Source organism: Bubalus kerabau, chromosome 6, assembly GCF_029407905.1.
Source record: "Bubalus kerabau isolate K-KA32 ecotype Philippines breed swamp buffalo chromosome 6, PCC_UOA_SB_1v2, whole genome shotgun sequence".
Classification (NCBI taxonomy): domain Eukaryota; kingdom Metazoa; phylum Chordata; class Mammalia; order Artiodactyla; family Bovidae; genus Bubalus; species Bubalus kerabau.
Window position 1 is genome coordinate 112986116 of NC_073629.1, and position 18507 is coordinate 113004622.

Genomic DNA, 18507 nt, shown 5'->3' on the forward strand with positions numbered 1-18507 from the left:
AGAAGTGCTCTAGGAAGAAAAGAGAACGGATAAACCAGCTTTGCAAGTAAACAAATGAAATGAATTAATGTGACCTGACATAGAATGGGATAGGATAGAATAGAACAGAACAAAATAAAATAGATGCTGTTGTTCTCATCAGGGGGCCACTTTCTGGAGGCACTTTCTTCTCTCTCTCTCCACTCACCCATCTCTTCTGCTCCCACGCTCAGCAGACCCTCTCCCCGACACTTTCCCTCCATCCTGTCTCCACCACTTCCTTTTCTGTCCTTCTGGAAGATGGACTTCTGACAAACCCAAGCAATCAGCAAATATAATCTTTAATAAACAAACTTTTGATGATTATGTTACACAACCAGATTCAGGGAACATCACTAGAATTCTAACCAGAAAGAAGAAAGACTTGACCCACAGCTCCACCATCACCAAATCCAATGCCTTTGACTTGTTTGAGTTCACTCTGATTCTTGTTCCACATTAAACAGATGACTACCATTTTTTACACCTTCCTCAAATAATATAAACCCAGAAGTATTTTATTTCCCAGAATCCCCCCTTTTTTTTGACTACTCAGAATCCCTTCAAATAATAAAAGCTACTAACATCTGTTGAGAACGTACTATGTCCCAGACACTATGCCCTCTTCTCGTCCGAGTGACCCACGGTCTGTGCTTTCCCACCCCCGCCAACATTCTCCAGAGGAAGACCAGTGGGCCCTCCAAGTCCCCAGGGTGGTTTGGTTTCTTCCTCTTCAAAAGGTGAGACTGCCCTATTACTTCCCCATGTGGGTTTCCAGGGGACAGTTGGGGCTTGGCTGTGAGTTCCTTTGTTCTTCTTATTGCCTTTGTGGCTTTGGTGTTTCCAGGTGTGATTCCCAGATGGGCTTGAGTGAAGGATGGCCTTGTTTCCTGTTATTCCAAACATCACAAGGACAGACAGGGGGTCTAAACAAGGGTCTCAAGATGAGGAGATATCTTCACTGATACACAGAACAAATGGGAATCTGGCCAGGGGCAGCTGGACAGAACTTTCAGAGGAGAGCTCCCTGTGGTCTTGCTGTGGCACCAGCCCTCCTGGGAGAGGGAAGGAAGCCAGGCTAAGAGTGGCCTGGGCTACTCCGTTGTCTTCGTGGAGGTTCTCTTTGTGTTCAGGAACAGAAATCAACTCAGACGGCCCCAGGCACAATTTGGGGGAGCAGGTGGGGGTATCTCATGGAACCCTAAACCAGCTGGGTCTGAGGAAGGCCTGAAGTCAGGAAGGGGAGCCATCAGAGACCTTTCAGAAGGTTCTCTCTCACCTCTACTTCAACTTTTCAAAACCTTTCTCCTAAACAGCTCTCTCTGCGTCTATGCTCTCATGACTGATGAGGCTGCCCCATCCCAAGGGAACTCCAGGCTGAACTAACCCAAAGGCCAGCTTTGGAGGGGGTGGAAGCTCCATCCCCCTGCTCTGGTTGACCCCCTCCCACTCCTTCCACCGCCCACCCCATCTGCTGCAGGGCCCTTCCCAGTACTGGTGTGGATGCTTTCTGCACCCCTCCAACCCCTCCACCAGGATCCAAGGTGGGAGTTCAGAGGGAGGAGAAGCCAGCATCTTCCTCCCCTGGGGACTTCTGAGCAATCCCGCTCCGTATGTTCCCTGTCTGTGTTGTGAGACTGCAGGATGCTCCTCGGGGATGAATGGGTCTCTCCACCATTCTAGAGAGGGATACAAAAATGCTGTTTTGCTCGGGAGGAGCAGCAAAGCACGCCTCTGCTTCCTGCCCGAAGAGGGCTCGCAGGCTGGGCTGTAAGGAGCCATCCAGTCCCAGCTGCTCAGTGCCCCTTTCCTGCTGGCCTTCAGGTCTCGTTATTTAGACTGTCTCCTTTTTGGATAGTTTGTACAAGGCCTGTTAGACGTTCATTTTATTCCCTCTTTCACACCACAGCTGTTCTGAGGGGGCACAGGGTACAGAAGCGAAGGACGCAGAGCACCTGCCCTTGGGAGACTCATGGTAGGTGGGATGGAAAAGCCCATGAAAAGAGGAATGACCCAGAGGTCCTCTTATTTCTCCCGCTGACAGGTCAATGTCCTTTCAACACACAAGCAACGATAAACTGAACCCTGTCTGCAGGATTTCTGGAAATCTGGTCTCTTACAGAGTTCCCTTTCCCAAGGATCTTGGAGAATTCTTACATATTCCACCAATTTGTATGGTTGTCACCAGCTCCACTGTCTGCTCCACTGGACCCCCAGTGTGGACCCCCCCAGTCCTGGGAGACATACCCTCCCCAGGCTCTTGTTTCTCATGCAAACTTGTCTAATGAGGGCTCGTTCCCAGAGGCTGCCACACTCTCGTCTCCCCTCTGCACTCTCTCCCTGTGGGATTCCATCCATTCTCACCGTTTAAAATATCACTTATTTCCAGGGAGTTTACAAACCTACACCACCACTGCTGACTTCTGTCTCAAGCTCCAGACTTTCGTCTCCTATTGCCTACTTGTCATCTTCAACTAACTTATAAGCAGAGTACATCATGAGAAACGCTGGGCTGGAATCAAGATTGGCAGGAGAAATATCAATAACCTCAGATATGCAGATGACACCACCCTTATGGCAGAAAGCAAAGAACTAAAGAGCCTCTTGATGAAAGTGAAAGAGGAGAGAGTGAAAAAGTTGGCTTAAAACTCAACATTCAGAAAGCTAAGATCATGGCATCTGGCCCCATCACTTCATGGCAAATAGATGGGGAAACAGTGACAGACTTTGTTTTGGGGCTCCAAAATCACTATAGATGGTGACTAAAACTATGAAATTAAAAGACACTTGTTCCTTGGAAGGAAAGTTATGACCAACCTAGATAGCATATTAAAAAGCAGAGACTTACTTTGTCAACAAAGGTCTGTCTAGTCAAAGCTATGGTTTCTCCAGTAGTCAGGTATGGATGTGAGAGTTGAACCATAAAGAAGGCTGAGCACTGAAGCATTGATGCTTTTGAACTGTGGTGTTGGAGAAGACTCTTGAGAGTCCCTTGGACTGCAAGGAGATCCAACCACTCCATCCTAAAGGAAATCAGTCCTGACTATGCATTGGAAGGGCTGATGTTGAAGCTGAAACTCCAGTGCTTTGGCCAGCTGATATGAACAGCTGACTCATTGGAAAAGACCCTGATGCTGGGAAAGATTGAAGGCGGGAGGAGAAGGGGACAACAGAGGATGAGATGGTTGGATGGCGTCACCGACTCATTGGACACGAGTTTGAGTAAGCTCTGGGAGCTGGTGATGGACAGGGAAGCCTGGCGTGCTGCAGTCCATGGGGTTGCAAAGAGTCAGACACGACTGAGCAACTGAACTGAACTGAACTAACTGTTTACATCTGCAAAAGCTCTATTTCCAAACCAGGTCACATTCTGAGGCCCTGGGAGTTAGGACATCAACACTTCTGGGGAACACAATCCAACCCTCAATAGAAAGTGACTCACCCCAAATCACCCAGAGGTACAGGCAGAATCCCAAGGCCTGAGTTCTGAATCACGGCCGGAGCAGCCTGTCATCCGAAGAGCCTGGCTTCCACCTCTCCTGAGATTTCAATATGTCAGCAGCTGGCTCTTGCCCGCTTCTGTGTCCAGCTGGCCATGTTTGGCCAGCAGAGCCAGCATAGTTGTGGGTCCCACCCTCATGTCCTGGGACACTGCCCTCAAAGGTGGCCTGGTCAGTTCTGGGTTAGTCCCCCCCCCCGCCAGCTGCCCTTTTGTCCACCCCCTGGCGGGGCCAGAAGGTCAGGGTGGTTTGGGGTGAGGGGAGGGGCAAGCACATCCATGGCCTGGAGGGGCCTGACGGGGGAGGCATGGAAGGTTCTAGCCCAGGGTGGCAAGTGCCTGGGTCTCTCCTCACCATTTCCAGAGGCCCACGGTCCCCCTCCCGTCCTCCTCCGAATACAAGAGAGGGCCCAGTGCCAGCAGGGAGGCTGTGGGTCTGGCCCAGCTCACCAGAGCCCACAGGGGCCTCCCGACCCCGAGCCTGCTGGGGCTTTCCTGAGGTCGACTGAAAGGTCCAAAGTTGTCTCCCTCCCCTTCTGGAGGTGGGAGGCTGGGGCTGAGACTTTGCTCCTACCTGTGGGAGGGGTGAGGTGGAGCCACTGTGGCCTCAGAAGGCACCCCGGGCAGGAGGGTCAGCAGACAAGGCCAGCCCACCTCACAGGCAGGAGCCTGGGGCCTGGAGGAGAGCCGGGGAAGCAGGGGCCACAGACGTCACTAACAGCCCCTCCTCATCCCACACCCTGGACAGAGAACCTGCCCCCAGCCCCAGAAAGACCAGGAGGAAAAAAGGAAAGACAGGGGAGCAGGAGGTGAGGGGGAGACCCTAGCTCTGCCACCTGCTGGTTCAGAGATAACCGTGGAAAGTGCTGGTTCCTACCGACCCCCAACCCTGCCTTGCTCCGCTGACCCGCACTCCAAGGGAGACCCGCACTCAGAGTGAACGTGGGCCCAAGCGAAAGGGGGTGGCAGACCAGGCCCCACCTCGCTACAGTGAAAGGCAGCTGATGGGGAAGAGCCCACAGGGGCCGGGGAACCTAGAGATCCTGGACGGCTTCGGACAGATTGAAGCTGATGTGCCGGTCCCTGGGCCCAGAAGAGGCGCCAGCCCTCTTGTCTTCATCTGTTTAGCAAATACAGAGAGTCAGGCTCTGGCCTAGGTGCTAGGACCATCCGGGACTGCGGTGGGTGGGCCAGAAGGAACACACCCGCCCACGACACCGGTGCACACACGCGTGCACACACTGTTTAGACCAAAGCACCCTCAGACCCAGGAAGAAGCTGAGGTTGTTCCAGTGTCCTCCTCCATCAGTGGGGGGAAGGCGGTCTGTGGGAGGGCTTCCCCGTATTTTAGAGGAGCAGGGTTTTTTCTTTTATTTTAATAAGGGAAACAGATCTGAGAGGTACAGGCTGTATTTCCTGTTCTCACCATCTACCCCTCCTGCCCTGCAGGCAGTGGGAGAGAGGGACCTGGGCTCTCGCCACCAGGGGGCGCACCGGAGCTGCAGCCTTCTGGTCCTTCAACTCAAAACTTCCAGACTCCAAGAGTTGACTCCCCGCCACGGCCCCCCCACCCCCACCGCCCCATATCATGCCAAGGTTTTGTGGAGAACTCAGAAATTCTTGACTGCGCTTTTTGAGGCAAAACTGCCCACAGTTGCCCTCAGGCGATGGTCTATGTGACCTCCTGGGTGAGTCTACACACACTCCAGTTTATCCACTTTCCCTACCCATCTCCCATGTCCCAGACCTACAGCACCAAGCAGATCAATTTGCAGCTGAGCCAGGAAGACGGTCAGACCATCGAGTGAATTTTCATCGACCCCGAGGCCTTCACAGGTAATTCTATCCAAGGCCCCTCCTGGACCTGGCTGTGGGGGCGGGGCCAGACCAAGACCACGCCCCCTCCCGTGTCACTCAAGGTGGAAACGCCTGTAAACCATATGTCAACATTTATATCACTCATTCGTGTCCCACTGTTTGCGACCCCATGGACTGTAGTCCAGCAGGCTCCTCTGTCCATGGGGATTCTCCAGGCAAGAATCCTGGTGTGGGTTGTCCTGCTCTCCTCCAGGGGATCTTCCCAACCCAGGGACCGAACCCAGGTGGATTCTTTACCATCTGACCCACCAGGGAAGCCAACAGTAACAGTAAACCATAAAATGCATGTAATTTAAAGGCCCAGCAAAGCTGATCTTCCTCATTGATAATGACTCCGGTTTTGGCAGGAGGGGCATCGAGCATCCATCTCTGCAGAGTGGTGCTCCTGTGGGTACAGGCTGGCTGCCCTGCAGCTGGGTCCCATGGGCTGCCCGCCCCCAGTCCCTGTGCCCACCCCAGCCTGCTGCCTGCAGAAAACGGGGAGTGAGCGATACCATCTTCCTCATGGCCCACTACAACCGAGTGTCCGCCCTGCCATTTCCTGGGGACTCTCTGCTCCTATCTGCCCTCCTCTGACTGAGCTGAAGGATCGCTGCTGGCCACGTGGAGTCTTATCAGCTATATTCTGATGCTGAGGTCAAGAGTACATGCTTTGGGAAACACCCTCGGGGGCTATGTGAGGAAAGCTGGGGAAGTAAAGAGACAGAGCTGGAACCCGGGAGTGGCCGGGGGTGGCATGTGGGCAGACAGCGCTAGTGGAATCAGCATGCACGAGGCACTGGCTTGCTCGTCCTGGCACTCTCCTGACTTCAGCAAAGTGTTGTCAACCCCCATCATTTCTGAAGCCCTAAGGACTCTGTTTCTTCTGTCCCCAGCTAGACAAGGCCCTAGCCCTCCAGGCCTGGGCCTCCCTTCCCTTTTACAAGTTCCCTGCAGCCTCTTGAAGGAGGGGAGTCAAGAGAGAAGTGAAGAGTGGCAGCCAATGCTCTCGAAAGACGGGCGGCAGTCCACTCCAACTGGCATCTGCCTGCTTTCTGGGGGCTGTAGGCACCATTCTATGAGTTTTACTCTCTTTTTTTCATTGTCAAGAGCTCCTCATAACATCACGGATAAGCAAGAGTCACTATTTCCCTATGTATAGGTTGGGCAAATTGGGGCCTAGAGTAAGAGGGGCTTGCCAGAACAATGATGGATAAATAAGGTTTGGAGTTCAGAAGTCCCAACTCTGACCCAATCTTAGACATTCTAAGAAAGTTCTATGGCTTGGAAAATGACACCTCTTCCTTCTCTTCTCAAAGGCCAGGGAATTTGCACTGGTTTCAAGGGATGGTTAAGACAAAGAAGAGGAAGGGCGGGAAGTAGGGAAGCTGAGGGGAGACCCTGACCAGCCTCTCTGGTCCCAGTTAGGAAACAAGGTGGCTAGCTGGTCTTTGGGGCAGAGGGGTGGGGGAGGTTTCGGTAAGGCCATGCTTTGAGAGTATGGCTGGAGCCTGAGCCCTGAGTTCTTCTGGTAACAAGGCACTTTGGCGACAAGACACAAGCACATTTGTGCTTCCTGAACCTGTGTCTTCATCTGTTATGGGCACAGATATCGGTTCCTATCTACCTTCATCACAGGATCAAAGGTGCCAGTGAAGATTTAAATTATGTTACAGTGTCACACAAACACCTGACAACGGGACATTGTTGTGGGGGGAAGAGACCCCGGAAATAGCCAGGGTTGCTGGCTTTCGGGATCACTCATCAGCAGGTTCATTGCATTTACTCCAGAGCGTGTGTGCGCGCTGCACGCACTGCTGTGCATTTGGAGCAGCAGGTAATTCGATGATGGAGGGACCACCGCTGATTCCTGTAACAGTCTACAAGCTCAGCCACCTGGGGTGAGTGCCTCACCTTCTCTGACTGCCTCCGAAGGTGGAAAGGAGCTCTGCAGCTCCTGGCAGAAGTAAGCAAAGATAAACAATCGCTACCATTTCTTGAAGGCTACTTTGTCTAGAGCCTGACACCGATTATCTCGATCAATCCCCAAGGCAACGTGAAGATACGGGTTCTACAGCATAGGATGGTCAGTACCAAGGAAACAGCGTCAGAGAGGTTAGGAGAAAGTCCAGGATTGCGCAGCCCCACCGTGGGTGGAGTCGGGATTTCTAACAAGATCCTGCTCCCTCAACGACTCGGAGCGGCCCTTCTCGGAGCTAGCCTCGGGAAACGGACAGGAAGCACTTGGCTAAGCCGGGCGGGAGGCAGGCAGGAACAAGGACCGGGGCAGGAACAGAGACCCGTTCTCACGCCGCGAAGCCGCCAAACCTGAGCGCCTTCGCGCAGGAAGAAGGCGTCCCGGGATATCCGCCCCCTACCCGCCCAACGCGCCAACGTTCCGCTGTGCTCTGAGAAACCGGAAGTTGTCGGACCCAAGGCGGAGGGACCTGGTGGAGCGAAGCCACTCCGTGAGGCGGTGACGATGTTAGCAGAGAGGGTGAATAAGTTCGACGCGTGAGTGGCGCGTGGCCGCCCGCCGGGCCCCTTCCCCCAATCTGTTCTCTGCGCCCACCCCCTCCCGCAGTGCGGGCGGCGCAAACTGAGGCACAGGCCACGCTCTCTGACTCGGGCAGCGGGCTGGGCGGCCAGCGGGGATGAGGGGCTTAGGGACGAGGGTTGCGGGGGTCTCGGGGACTCCAGGGTCGCACGGACCCAGGGCGAAGTGCGGTGTCCGGGGGTCAGGAGGTGGCCGTGCGGCCCGGAAGAAGGTTTTCGGACGCCCCGCCCGGGTGCGGGTTACCCGCCGCGTGGAGTGGCGGAGACCTCGGCGATTTGGGTGTTTTCCGCAGCCTGGCCGCCCTGCCACTGAATCCAGTTTTTTTCACACACCCCTCTGGCTTAGGCAGGTCACCTCTCCTCTGAGTCTCTTTTCTCATTTGCAAAGTAGGGACCGTAACAGAGCCCAAGTCCGAGAGTTGCGAGGATGCAGTGAGGTAATGTGGCTGCCGCGTTTAGCCCAGCGGCTGCGCTGTTAGGAAAATTTCATCATCTTCTGAGTATCCTTCCCCTCCTTTCCCCCTCTTCCAACATTCTCTCCCAGATCTCAGTTTCTTGCCCAACGGGTGAATCTTATCTATTGTTTGAGTCCTAGTTCCAGCATCAGTTTGCAGGTGCAAAGCATAGTATTTTTGCACATTTCCCTCCAGCGATTCTATCTGGAGGTAGATTTTTGTTCTTGGCTCTCTTCTAGTAGTCTAGCAGTAAATCTATCTTCTTTTCCGAAGACCTAGACTTCCAGTCTCAGACCCACCAGTTACCAGTTATTTGACAGCAGAAAATTTACCCAGTCTCTAAGGTTAACCCAAACCGAATTAGTCATTAGTGTGTTGCTGCTGCACTGGGTGTGGTAAGGATGAAATCACATTCACCAGTGCTTAAAGGTACTTTGTAAATTGTTAAATAGTGAGATATACATGTAAAATGGAATTACTTTTAGTTTAGTTTGTGACCCACTGGTGCTGAGGAGAACTTGGCGTTTTTCCAGGTCAGTGAGTGCTGGTGTGCAAATTCAGAGATCCTGGATTCCAGCACTCTTGGCAGCTCTTCAGGAATGTTTCCGGATTGCTGAGAGGGCTCTACTGCTTGAAAAAGGTCTTTGGGAGTTTGCTTCTGTGGCCCACTGTGTAGCTGAGCTCATCCTTATACTGACTACCACCGCCCCACCCCCCACCATGAGGGACTTTCTTGGTGGCTCACTGGTAAAGAATCCACCTGCCAGTGCAGGAGACGCAGGTTTGATCCCTGGGTCAGGGAGATCCCCTGGAGAAGGAACTGGCCACCCACTCCAGTATTCTTGCCTGGTAAATCCCATGGACAGAGGAGCCTAGCAGGCTATAGTCCAGGGGGTTGCAAGAGTTGGACACAACTTAGTGACTGAACAACAAAAACCCCATCCTAAGCCCTGCAACTCTTAGCTCCAGATCAAAGTCCTGCCTCAGTGGAGCTTTCTGCCAACCCTATACTCCTTTCTCCACCAAACCAAAGAAATCAAAATTTCATCTTAAGATACTTCATGGGTCATCTGCCCCAGTCCTACCCAAATCATTTCTTATTTCTTGGTCTGCAGCAAGCTAATTTGAGAATGGCAGGAATGGCTTCCATAGGCACTTTGCTGCTTTTCACATATTAACTGATTCAAACAACCCTGTAAGGGGGATCTTGTTACTTTGTTTTACAAATAAGGAAAATGAGACTCTCTGAGATGAAATAAGTTGCCCACAACAGGAAGGGCCACATATGGTGAGATTCATACCCAGGTTGTTTAATGTTGGTTCAAGCACATCTTGACAAAAATTAACCCGGATTCTTTTTTTTTTTTTGGCTGTGCCTTGTGGCTCGTGGGGTCTTAGTTCCCTGACCAGAGTTTGAACTCAAGCCCCCTACATTGAAAGTGTGAGATCTTAACCACTGGACCATCTGGGAAGTCCCTAACCTGGGTCATTTTCAATTAGTTCCAATTATTAACTATTCATTATACTGAGCCAGATTTTTTTAAACATGTCTTCTAGCTATTCACGAGAAAAAGTAAACTTTCCTTAGAAATTAGCAATTGAAGAAAGCACTCCAGCCCTTAGGGTTTTGTTTTTTTTTTTAATGCAAAAATGTGCAGTTTTTAGACTACAGGTTTCTTGTTTGGTCTCTATACTCTTCACCACGTGGCTCCTAAGGACATGTGGACATGTTTTGGTTTGCCAGAGTCCTACAAATCCAGTACCTGGACTTGTCTAGTCTAATCTGATGGGTTCCGATTACAGAGGAGTGCTAGTCTCCTTTTCTGTGTGGCCTTATTTAACCTAACCCCCACACACACCCCCTCCTTCCCCCGCTTCCCTCCACCATCAAGTCAGTGGGTATCATTGCTATCGATCCTATTCATATGTAAAACAGTTAAGATGCTTTCTAAGTACTGCACCCCCTACTGGATTGAACTTGGTTTTCAAATCCAGATGCCAGATATTATTTTGCCCTTGTTCTCCTTTTGTTAGCTTTGGCCCATTCTTACCTAATATCTGAACCACTTCTTTGGCATTTATTATTCTGCCTTGTATTACCTTGATTTTAGAAATCCATGTGTTAAACATGTTTGTTTTCCGCCTGCATTTCCTGATACTGGACATGTGAAGGTGGATTAGCCCAATTTCCTACCTGCAATGAATTGTCCAGTCAGAGTATGAGGACATACCTGGGCAGAAGCTTGGTGAGCTGATCAGGCGCCACTCAGCATGGATAGCCTCAGATGCTCATTGCCTGCCTGAGTCTAAGGAGCAATGATATTTCCACCTGGATAGTATCTTTGCTCAAATCCAGCATCCAGCTGGGAAGAGTAGCCTCTGAAGATAGGATGCAAATGACTTGCCTTAAGTGTTGTCCTGGAGAGCAGAGAGATTGCTTAGCTCTACGCTCAAGAAATAACAGCATTAGATGAAGGTCCGTTAGGGTTTCTAGTTACTGTTTTAGAAGGGAGTCGGGAGCTGGGGACCAGGGGTCACAATAGCATTGTTTCTTCTCTGACATAATTATTGTTGTTATTATTTTTCTGTTTCCCAGTAGTGGTTAGCAGCAAAAGCACTAAAAAGAAAGGAACTTACATGCTTTGCTTGGAGCTAGCAAAATGTGAGGGGCTAGAGCAACTGTGCCCTTTTCAACCAAGGTTGAAGGGAAAGGTCCCCAGATGGTATAGCGGGAAGTTGAGGGCTGAGAAGAGAGAAATGGTTTGAGTCCCTGGGGGTATGCCCTAAAGAAGAGAATTAGGAGCTGTCTTGGTCCTGCTGCTGCTACTGCTGCCAAGTCGCTTCAGTCGTGTCCAACTCTGTGCAACCCCATAGACGGCAGCCCACCAGGCTCCCCTGTCCCTGGGATTCTCCAGGCAAGAACACTGGAGTGGCTTGCCATTTTATTCTCCAATGCATAAAAGTGAAAAGGGAAAGTGAAGTCACTCAGTCGTGTCCAACTCTTCGCGACCCCATGGACTATAGCCTACCAGGCTCCTCCGTCCATGGGAGTTTCCAGGCAAGAGTACTGGAGTGGGGTGCCGTTGCCTTCTCTGGTCTTGGCCCTAAGCAGTAAAAAAAAGAAGAAAAAAAGACTAGTGAACTATTTGTAATCAGGAGACAAAAAAACTGACAGAATAGGACAAGTGCAAACATTGATGTGGGGATGTTTAGGCGACGGGGTCCTAACTCAGCCTAGAGAGAGATCAGGGAATATTTTCAAGAGAAAGCGCCCCTTAGTCTGGGTCCTAAAGGACAAGTTAAGTAGGGGAAGAGGAGCTCCTTGAGAGCCCAGGTGATGAGTGGTGAGGCTGGGGACTGCAGGTGGGCTGGTACCACTGGACGAAAAGGAGGGAGAGGACTGTGTCGGGTATTCCATAGTATCTGATACACACCGTGTGCTTGTGAATGCTGTGGGACTTGGATGCAAGGACAGGTCCCTCTTCAAAAGGAAACCCTACAGACTCAAATTTCATAACGGGGAAGGAGTTACTGTAAGCACCATTAGGTCTCCCAGGCATCCAGGGACACCAAAGAGAAGGCAGCATCACGAAAAACCCCATTCTCCTCTCCACTCTGCTCATCTGCTCCATCCCCTTTGCCCCTCCTGGCCTTCTCTGCTTTTGCTTATTGTCTTTATTCCCTCATGGCTTTTCTTACATGCGACTCATATGACTGACTGCCCCAGCTCCTGAATCTTGTAAGATCTTTCACAGCCTGGTTGAGAACCTGAGGGAGGCACCGAGGCACAGGTTGTTGGCCAGGCTGGGCTACCAGTGTCCTTCACCGTCCTGCCTTGGTCAGGGAGGGGCTGGGGCTGGGTGTGGCGCTGTGCACGACCTCTGGAGTGTATCCTGCAGCCAGGGCTATGAAATGGGCAGAGCGGGCACCCCAGCATACATGCAGTTTGTCCACTCGAAGGTTTGAATTAAGATACGTATTTTTTTTAGACATATTGCTAATTTCCTCTTAATAGACTACAGTGTAGTGTCAACATAACTTTTAAATGCACTGAGAAACCAAACAATCTGTGTGACTCCATTTCTTGTGATACTTGCTTTATTGCTGTGATGTGGAATCAAACCCACAATAGCTCCGAGGTATTCCTGTGTCTGAATTACAGTTTGACCACTTCTAGTACCTGTCCTGAGAATTGCCAAATTCCGTGTGACTGGGTAGGGCCAGGAAAGTGATTTCAGAAAAGATCCGTAAGTTGATGGTCCAGCTCTAAACTAAACAGCATTCTTACTATCTTTGTGAATTCACCTTCCATTTATCTTTTTGTCTATATCAGTGAATTTTAGGTTCACTGAGAGCCTTAGTATTTTGTTTTGGAGGGTGACAGTATATGCTCAGAGACAGATTTTCTTTGCCAGTAGTTTATTTAACACAGGTCCACTGTGGGAGTTACAGTAATTTCATAAGCCAGTAGCATTTGATGTCTCTTTTTAGCTAGTAAAGAAATAACGTAACATACTCCAAACCAGTGATAGATCATTCACAGTATTGTTCCAGGCATAGGGAGATGAAAGGAATAAAATCCAAATTTAGTTCCAGGCGTACCTTTACATGAATTGGCACTGGGTGAGAGGGCTTTGCCAATCAGGAACTGAAGTCCAGCTGCCAGCTCAAAAATAAAAGTCAGCTGTTGCTAGAAAACTCCAGCACTAGTGGATGGGCAGGCTGATCTTTGCGGGTCCGCTAAACATTTTGCCACGACTGCTAAAGGAGTCAGCTTTACCACAGCAGAGCGAATATCCCTTCTCTTCAGAGACTGCTGCAGGGTTTAACACCACTGCCCACCAAAGAGTCGCCTGGTCACTGCAGGAGCGAGAGGCTCAAGATCTTCAGAGAGCAAGATCAGCAAAAGACAGCTTTGTTCAGTTGGAAACTCGGATATTCCTCACACTACACTCAGTATTTGTGGTCTAAATGTCCTCACCATGCTTCCTTCTTTATCTGTTTTTATTGATGAGCCCCCAGCAGGAGCCACTCGGCTAACTCAGCAGCTAGTGTTTATGAATGACTACACATACTATCCTGATACACTTCATTCAAGCTGGATATAGGAAAGGCAGAGGAACCAGAGATCAAACTGACAACATCTGTTGGATCATCAAAAAAGCGAGAGAATTCCAGAAAAACATCTACTTCTGCTTTATTGACTATACTAAAGCCTTTGACTTGTGATCACAACAAACCATGGAAAATTATTCAAGAGATGGGAATACCAGGCCACCTTACCTGCCTCCTGAGAAACCTGTATGCAGGTCAAGAAGCAACAGTTAGAACCGGACATGGAACAACAGACTGGTTCCAAATAGGGAAAGGAGTACGTCGAGGCTGTGTATTGTCACCCTGCTTATTTGATTTCTATGCAGAGTACATCCTGCGAAATGCTGGGCTGGAAGAAGCACAAGCTGGAGTCAAAGATTGCCGGGAGAAATATCAATAACCTCATATATACCTCATATATGTCATAAGATGACACCACCCTTATGGAAGAAAGCAAAAAACTAAAGAGCATCTTGATGAAAGTGAAAGAGGAGAGTGTAAAAGCTGGTTTAAAATTCAACATTAAATAAACGAAGATTATGGCATTCAGTGTCATGGCAGAGACATGGGGAACAATGGAAACAGTGACAGACTTTATTTTCTTGGGCTCCAAAATCACTGCAGATAGTGATGTAGCCATGAAATTAAAAGATGTTTGCTGCTTGGAAGAAAAGTTATGACCAACCTAGACAGCATATTAAAAAGGAGAGACCTTACTTTGCCAACAAAGGTCCGTCTAGTCAAGGCTATGGTTTTTCCAGTAGTCATGTATGGATGTGAGAGTTGGACTGTGAAGAAAGCTGAGCGCCGAAGAATTGATGCTTTTGAACTGTGGTGTTGGAAAAGACTCTTGAGTGTCCCTTGGGCTGCAAAGAGATCCAACCAGTCAATCCTGAAGGAAATCAATCCTGAATATTCACTGGAAGGACTGATGCTGAAGTTGAACCTCCAAAACTTTGGCCACCTGATGCGAAGAACTGACTCATTGGAAAAGACCCTGATGCTGGGAAAGATTGAAGGCAGGAAGAGAAGGGGACGACAGAGGATGAGATGGTTGGATGGCATCACCAAGTTGATGGACATGAGTTTAAGTAAGCTCTGGGAGTTGGTGATGGACAGGGAATCCTGGCATGCTGCAGTCCATGGGGTTGCAAAGAGCTGGACATGACTGAGCAACTGAACTGAACTGACACATCATTCTTATCTCAAAACAATATCTTCACTTAAGTCAGTGAGTTTGAAGTCGTAGCAAACCAGAACCCAACACTGAGGGTAGTTTCACTGCTCCTGAAAGGGTAGCCCCTGATGTACTTTTGACTAAACTTATAAGGCAAGAAGACATTTCTTCCGTCCTTTCATTTTTTTTTTTTCATTTAACATCAATCCAGCAACTTGTCATTGTTGCTGAGGATACAAAGGTTAATAAGACACCAGTCTAGGGCCCCCTCTATGTAGTAGAAGAAACAGGTGTGGGAGGAATGGTGCCTTAGGCTGAGGGGTGGTGTTTGCATGTAGCACAGATGTGGGAATCTGGGTTGCTCTGAGAGGTGGGGAGAGGGAAAGAGGATGCCAGTTAACAGGAGTTGAGTTGTAGAGGATCTTACGTTTCCTTGTATTATATCCCGTGTGGTGGGTAGGGAAGGGCACAGTGGAGAGTTCTAAGCTTGGAAATTAAATGATTAGCATAGCAGTGGGAAACAGGCAGGAAGATGGTTAGAAGTGACAGGATAGAAAGGGAAGTTTCTCAAGTTCATTTGAAATGCCAAAACAGTTCTATAATCCAGACATTCTCATTATTGACTATTTTTTGGCATAGAAAACAGTCCCTTACCCTGTTTACCTCTTGCTTCTTTGTGTATTGAATGCTCTCTTTTCTCCCATTTTTTTCTCTCAGGGACAATTCACGCTTTCGAAATACAGAAATCACCTTGTGAGAGTACACAAGCTGGCAGTAATCCTTTCCTGTATGTGCGTGTTTGTCCGAAGCAGATGGGAGGTCTCCGGCTGGCCCCTCCGTCTGCTCAGCGAAGGGATGTCCCCAAGCTGCGTGCTCCCCTTTTGCACTCATTCCTGAAGGACAGATTCCTCTAGACACCCTCCAGCGTCGCTGACTTTATAAAGCGGAATAAACGGAACACGTGACTTTGTAATAGACAGACCTTTTTTTTAACAGGGTTCTGTGGGGGGAGTTCAGCCTTTGGTCTTGCTGTGTGCTGTCCAGGTGCCTCCCGGGCACTCTGTCATGCTCGCCTCTGCTGTACAAAGGGCATCGTGACCACGTGTATAAGCCAGAGCTTGGACTGAGAGTGAGCAGTATTATGAATGCCTGTGCATCCAGGAAAAGCATTTTGTTGGAGAGTCCCGGAATAGCTATAAACGCTCTCTTCTAGATCTGCCATTAAATTATTGGGATGTTTTGTTTATTTCACACCCCTTGTCCCCCAAGACCACCCTTTCGGAACGTGTGTTACTGATTGTGTAGTCTCCTGCCTTACGTCTTCCAGCCTTCCCTCCTGTGGGACTCTTTCCTTTTAGGCACTGCTGCACTTAGAATTGTAACCATTAGGCCACCCAGGTCTCACTGAGGCAGCTTAGAAGGTATGATTGTAAATTAAACTGCACCAAACTGCAGTTTGATGAGGAGCGAGGTTATACTGGAGGTTCCAAGGGCAGGATTTGGAGCTGAGGGCCATTTCTGACCCAGGTTCCCAGACGGGTAGGACCTGTTGTGTCCAGCCTGTTGCTGTGGGTTCTTGCATCCCCCTCGTGGAGGAGGGGAAGCAGAAGTTGGCTGCTGCCAGGTGTTAACATGGTCAGTTCTATGATCTCGAAACTGGGACATCTGGAGAAAAGGTGACCGTGATGGACAGCTTTCTTTGCATGACTCTCCCTGTCTGCAGTGGTGGGGAAACCTGCTGTCTGTCCTCATCACCTGGTAAAGTGTCAGCTGGTCTGTGCTGATCCAGGAAGCCCATCGCAGACCTTGTGGGCTGCTGCAGACAGGCTCTGAAAATGACCAGGCACATGCCAGAGAAGCCGGGTGATCTGACTCCAGAAGGACTGAAGTCAGGGAGTCAGGGAGCACCCAGGGTTGGAATAAGTACCGAGGACCAGTCCTCGGCAGCCTCCAAGGAGCACCATCTTACTTGGCTCTTGTGAGCACAGATTGCAGTACCTTAAATTAAGGCCTCCCCTAAAACCTGTACTTGCAGGCCGGGGGCCTTGGCCACCTGGTCTCAGAGAAATCATAGGAGAGTAACAGGCATTTCCTTCTGGTATTGATATTACTCTTCCTACTTTCCAGCTTCTGAACACTCTCTCATTACCACTGACTTGGGGTGCTTATTCTCAAAAACAGAGGCATATAGGGGCCAAAAGGGAGGTGCTTCCATTGCAGGTGAAGTTAGAGAAGGTCTAGCAGGGGTTTAAACTCCAGGAGTATGAAGAATAAACTCTAGAGCCCAGACAGTTGTGAAGGGCTCAGACAAATACAGGAGCGGCGTTGGCCCAAGCAGGGGACAGGCTGCCTCCTGAGTTTAGACCCCAGGGAGGTCTTCACTTCTGCCTAAACTCAGATTTGCCATGAAAATTCCAAAGAGAGCAGACGTTTGGATTTGCCCTCTGGGCGTCTACCTGCCTGTCAGCGTGTGCGTGCGGGTGCATATGTGTGTAACATGTTCGTGAGTGAAGGTTTTGTCAGGTCGAGTGCTTAGTTGTCCATATTTGTGGGGTTTTTGGGGGGGGTCTCGTTTTGATTTCTTAGTCTCTTGTGTTTTCTAGAGCTGCTCACGTCACTCCCTGCCCCCTGCCTTCCTCTTTGTCTTTGCAGTATTTGAAAGTTATTTTTCCCCATCAAAAATATGCTGGCTAGAACAAGAGTTATTTCTGCTAGGCAGCGTCTTACCCTAGAACTCTCCAGATCTTCTGCCTAACGGCTTTAAATCAGAGATCGAAGAGTCAGTTTCTCCAAACCACCTGTTTTCCACACTAGCTTGTGACATCTTTTCAATTCCTAATGACGCCACGGCCCCCCATGACACCAGGACACAGTGGCGGTTATGGTGTCTCCTGCTCCAGGGAGAAAGGAAGACGGGTGCGCCCGGGCCAACCTAGCAGACGCGTGAGGTGGCTGCTGCAGGTGGGGCGTCCGCTGTGCCCAGGCGGGCTGCTCCCAGGACCCCCAGAGACTGGCTGCACGCCTCGCCAGCGCTCTTCTCCTCTTACCCTCCCATCTGTGTGTGTGTGTGTGTGTGTGCCCTGTGACATTGGCAGTGACAACTTTCCACCCAGAGAGACTCGTGTGGTCCATGATGCTCCAAGAATGAATTTCCAAGTCTTTGCCAATGGAGGAGCAGAGGCTGTGACAAGAGTGATTTAGTGTTGCACTTTCAGAGCGGCTGTCTACTGCAGTAATAAATGGAAAATACCAGCAAGAACCTGGTTGTGGACTCCTTGATACAGTGGGAAAAGGGGGTACTAGTAGTATTTTGCTTCCTGCTTCTGCCCTTCAGCATGCGAGCCTTTAAGTGCATTCCAGAACAAAGTATGTGGAAGAGCCTAGACACTGCCAGTATCATTTACATGAATGTAATGTCAGAAAACTGTTCTCTAATTGATATTGAAAGTGAAGTTGCTCGGTCTTGTCCGACTCTCTGCGACCCTGTGGACGGTAGCCTACCAAGCTCCTCCGTCCATAGGATTTTGAAGGCAAGAGTACTGGAGTGGGTTGCCATTTCCTTCTCCAAGGGATCTTCCCAACCCAGGGATCGAACCCGGGTCTCCTACATTGTAGGCAGACTCTTGATACTAATCACTGCCAAAACAATTTACATTTTTAATACCAAAATAATTTTAATTCTGAATTTGGAATGAAGAATGTCAGAATTCAAAGATTTAGATTTGGAAGTAAGAAACCACCCCAGGTCCTAGCCTGGAATGTTTTATTTAGCGCTATGGTGGACATGTGGGGCATTCCACTGACCATTGCCCATGTGAAATACCAGGGGAGAATGAAACTTAATGTAGTGC

At 49.8% G+C, this 18507-nt stretch overlaps 1 protein-coding gene across 3 annotated transcripts in view; it reads left to right on the plus strand.

The window, feature by feature from the left end:
- Positions 1–7574: 7574 nt before the first annotated feature.
- Positions 7575–18507, plus strand: part of EFHD1 (EF-hand domain family member D1) — a 77878-nt gene continuing 66945 nt past the window's right edge. Inside the window, exons 1-2 of one of the 3 annotated variants that reach the window (XR_008716099.1) lie at positions 7575–7888; positions 15374–15631. Coding sequence is in view for 1 of the 3 variants with exons in the window: in XM_055586475.1 (XP_055442450.1) it covers positions 7857–7888 (32 nt within the window). In the remaining 2 variants the exon portion in view is untranslated. Of the gene's footprint in view, positions 7889–15373; positions 15632–18507 lie in introns of those variants that run through there. The other 2 variants (XM_055586475.1, XM_055586478.1) reach the window with 2 other exon arrangements.